This window comes from Carassius auratus, chromosome 21 (genome assembly GCF_003368295.1).
Source record: "Carassius auratus strain Wakin chromosome 21, ASM336829v1, whole genome shotgun sequence".
NCBI classification, from domain to species: domain Eukaryota; kingdom Metazoa; phylum Chordata; class Actinopteri; order Cypriniformes; family Cyprinidae; genus Carassius; species Carassius auratus.
This window is the reverse complement of record NC_039263.1, coordinates 12,953,556-12,957,178: the sequence shown is the minus strand read 5'-3', so window position 1 is coordinate 12,957,178 and position 3,623 is coordinate 12,953,556. Positions and strand designations below refer to the sequence as shown.

At 35.6% G+C, this 3,623-nt stretch overlaps 2 protein-coding genes across 2 annotated transcripts; both read left to right on the top strand.

Annotated features, from left to right (window-relative positions):
• On the top strand, positions 1-984 carry LOC113039189 (odorant receptor 131-2-like). The gene has a single exon (XM_026197078.1). The coding sequence runs from the start codon at positions 10-12 to the stop codon at positions 982-984; it is 975 nt and encodes a 324-aa protein (XP_026052863.1). The 5' UTR covers positions 1-9.
• Positions 985-2,651: 1,667 nt separating this feature from the next.
• Positions 2,652-3,623, top strand: LOC113039188 (odorant receptor 131-2-like). Its single transcript, XM_026197077.1, has one exon. It carries the CDS (start codon positions 2,652-2,654, stop codon positions 3,621-3,623), a length of 972 nt encoding a protein of 323 aa, XP_026052862.1.

Sequence of the window (3,623 nt, the reverse complement as noted above, 5' to 3'; positions counted from 1 at the left end):
TTTCAACTCATGGCGGGGTCCAATGGCACAACTGAGGATGTGTCTTCTTTAAATTTTCAGCAAATCTTTAAGCTAAACATTGATGCTGGGTTCAGTACTAAAACTGCAGTGGCTGTGTTAACATCTCTGTTTTTCTGTTTTATAAACTGTGTGATGCTCTTTGCTTTAAAAAGCAAACGCATATTCCAGGAGACGCCTCGCTACATTCTTTTTGGCCACATGCTTATGAATGACTCTGTGCTTTTGCTGGTCACAACTATTATGTACACAGTAGCTCTCTGTTTTCTTCCAATACCTAAATCTATTTGCACTCTCTTAGTCTTTATCTCTCACTGTACTTTCCGTAACGCTCCTCTGACACTAGCACTAATGTCTCTGGAGCGGTACGTGGCAATCTGCTTCCCTCTGAGGCACTGCAACATCGCCACACCAAAAAGGACTGGAATCGCCATAGGAATCATCTGGTTTCTTAGTTCTATCAATTTTGTAATAGATATTATTTTTGTTTTAGTTATTGACCCAAGTTATTTAGCCAGTGTTATATTTTGCACATTAGAAAAATTGTTTTTATTCAAATGGCAGCTGGATAAATATCAAGCATTTGATGTTCTTTATTTTGTGTCTGTTGCAGTGATCATAATTTTCACATACATTAGCATTATGATCACAGCCAGGTCTGTTTCCTCTGATAAAGATTCTGCTAAGAAAGCTCTCAAAACGGTGCTCTTGCACTTGATTCAGCTGGGACTGTGTCTCACCTCTTTCCTGTATACTATAATAGAAAGAACTCTATACATGATGACTGGAAGCAACTCTTCTCTTTTCATAAATCTGAGATATTTAAATTATCTTATTGTTCTTATTCTGCCACGCTGCCTCAGTCCTCTGATCTATGGTATGAGAGATGAAGCTGTGTGGCCCTTATTTAAATATTTATTCTGCTATCGTTCAGGCAAAGTAAGGCCCACTGTTAATGTACATTAAATGTGTAGTCTAAGACGATGTAAAATAAAAATTTGGCATTCACAGTGGTAATGAAAGGTAAAGAATCAGTCTGTTTGTATAGATTTGTTAAAGTCTTTTAAAATCTTTTAAAGCCTCTCTTAAACAAGAAAAGATAACTGAAAACAGAGCATTTCTTTTTATAAGAATGTTTATAGGTAATGCAACAACATGTTTTATGCACTTGTACACTTTGGACTGTTAAAGGAAGACTCTTGTGTCACTAACACTTCTGTTTTATTGTTTTTTATGAGGCTGAGACACTTTTACTTGTGAGTGGGTGAAACTACTCGTGTGTTGATAAAATATCTTATTAAAAATCCTTCAGGGTCAATGTTGAGTACTTTTTATTTGCTAAAAAAGAATCTACTTGTATTTAATTAACACTATTTAAAGCATGTAACTTAATATCTTGTAATGACTTAGATTTTTATGTTAAATGTTAAAACAGACTTCCTGCTTTATTATCTTAATTTTGTTTATTAGATCTGGCTTTAGTTCATATATAATTGTACTATTTTCTACATTCCCCTTTAACAGTCTGCACTCATCTTTGATAGCAAACATTTTAACAGCTCTAAAAATCTATAGTCATAGTGATTCTATATCATTTTTGTTTACGTGAGAAATGCTTAAGCAGCTGCACTTGCCATACATTTCTCTTGTTTTTTCATGTCTAGATGTGACCTTGCCTTGCAGCAGCACCTTGTGGATTCATCAGTGCACATATAGTATGTGCTGATTGTATTTTGAATCTGGGAAAGATTTTTATGCAGTCCTGGCAAACATATTTGAAAATTTCAAATAAATAAAGCAAAACCTTGTATAAGCCTGTCCGTGTGGATTAAAAAGGGATGGCCTGAAAAAACAGTGTTATTTTAAATCAACTCACCAAGATTGCAAAGGTAGACAACGAGCAATGACGAGCAAAAAAAAAAAAAAAAAAAAAAAAAAAAAAAAAACTTTTTGGTATAATCTACAATGTTTTTGTTTTTTGGTTTGTTTGTTTGCTTGTTTTCTGAATGAGAATATGAGGGAGTTAAATATTTTATCTTTGACAATTAATAATCTTGAATTAATAAAACGTGTGGTAGCATAATCAACATCCTCTGTCACGTTTTCCTCATCATAAATGCATACAAGCCAACCTTTCTCTGTTTCTTTCTATTTCTTTAATTGTCCCACACAGAGGTGCACTCTTTAAACACGTGCAAGAATGCCATTGTTTACGTCTACATAAATTGCTCAACGAAAAAAAAAAAAAAAGGGTTCAGGTAACCTGCAAATGCGTGGGTTTTGCAAAACCATGTTGTTTTGTTGACAATACAATTGGCAATTACAAACGTTTCATTAAATAAAAAAGACTCCCACCCATTGAGTGACATACACAGTATACTCACGTGGTTCTGTCTGCCACCATAAAACAACTATATAGGTTGAGGATAGGATTGCAGTTTGTTTGTGGAATCTGCAGCTGGAACAGATGGAAGGTTAATGTCTGGATCTGTTGCACTTCATGCAGATTTTAAAAAAGGATAATCTTACATTCACATAAGCAAAAGATAAAAAAAAATAACATTGCATTGGGCATGATCTTTGTATAACTTGCTCTTATTAGCCTCGTTTCTCTGTTTCTTGTCTTTCAGCTCATGGCAGATTCCAATGGCACAATTGGGGATGCGTCTTTCATTCATCAGCAAATCTTTAAGATGGATATGGATGCTGCTACCAGCACTGAAACTGCAGTGGCTGTGTTAACGTCTCTTTTCTTCTGTTTTGTAAACTGTGTGATGCTCTTTGCTCTAAAAAGCAAGCGCATATTCCAGGAGACACCATGCTACATTCTTTTTGGCCACATGCTTATGAATGACTCTGTGCTTTTGCTGGTCACAACTATTATGTACACAGTAGCTCTTTGCTTTCTTCCAATACCTAAGTCCATCTGCACTCTCTTAGTCTTTATCTCTCACTGTACTTTCCGTAACGCTCCTCTGACACTAGCACTGATGTCTCTGGAGCGGTACATTGCAATCTGCTTCCCTCTGAGGCACTGCAACATCGCCACACCAAAAAGGACTGGAATCGCCATAGGAATCATCTGGTTTCTCAGTTCTATCAATTTTGTAACAGACATTATTTTTGTTTTAGCTCTTGACCCAGGTTATTTAGCCAGTGTTATATTTTGCACATTAGAAAAATTGTTTTTATTCAAATGGCAGCTGGATAAATATCAAGCATTTGATGTTCTTTATTTCGTGTCTGTTGCAGTGATCATAATTTTCACATACATTAGCATTATGATCACAGCCAGGTCTGTTTCCTCTGATAAAGATTCTGCTAAGAAAGCTCTCAAAACGGTGCTCTTGCACTTGATTCAGCTGGGACTGTGTCTCACCTCTTTCCTGTATACTATAATAGAAAGAACTCTATACATGATGACTGGAAGCAATTCTTCTCTTTTCATAATTCTGAGATATTTAAATTATCTTATTGTTCTTATTCTGCCACGCTGCCTCAGTCCTCTGATCTATGGTATGAGAGATGAAGCTGTGTGGCCCTTATTTAAATATTTATTCTGCTATCGTTCAGGCAAAGTAAGGCCCACTGTTAATGTACATTAA

Bases quoted from the DNA above. Each gene is read 5' to 3' on its own strand.
- LOC113039189 (XM_026197078.1), top strand. From the start codon at position 10: ATGGCGGGGTCCAATGGCACAACTGAGGATGTGTCTTCTTTAAATTTT.
- LOC113039188 (XM_026197077.1), top strand. From the start codon at position 2,652: ATGGCAGATTCCAATGGCACAATTGGGGATGCGTCTTTCATTCATCAG.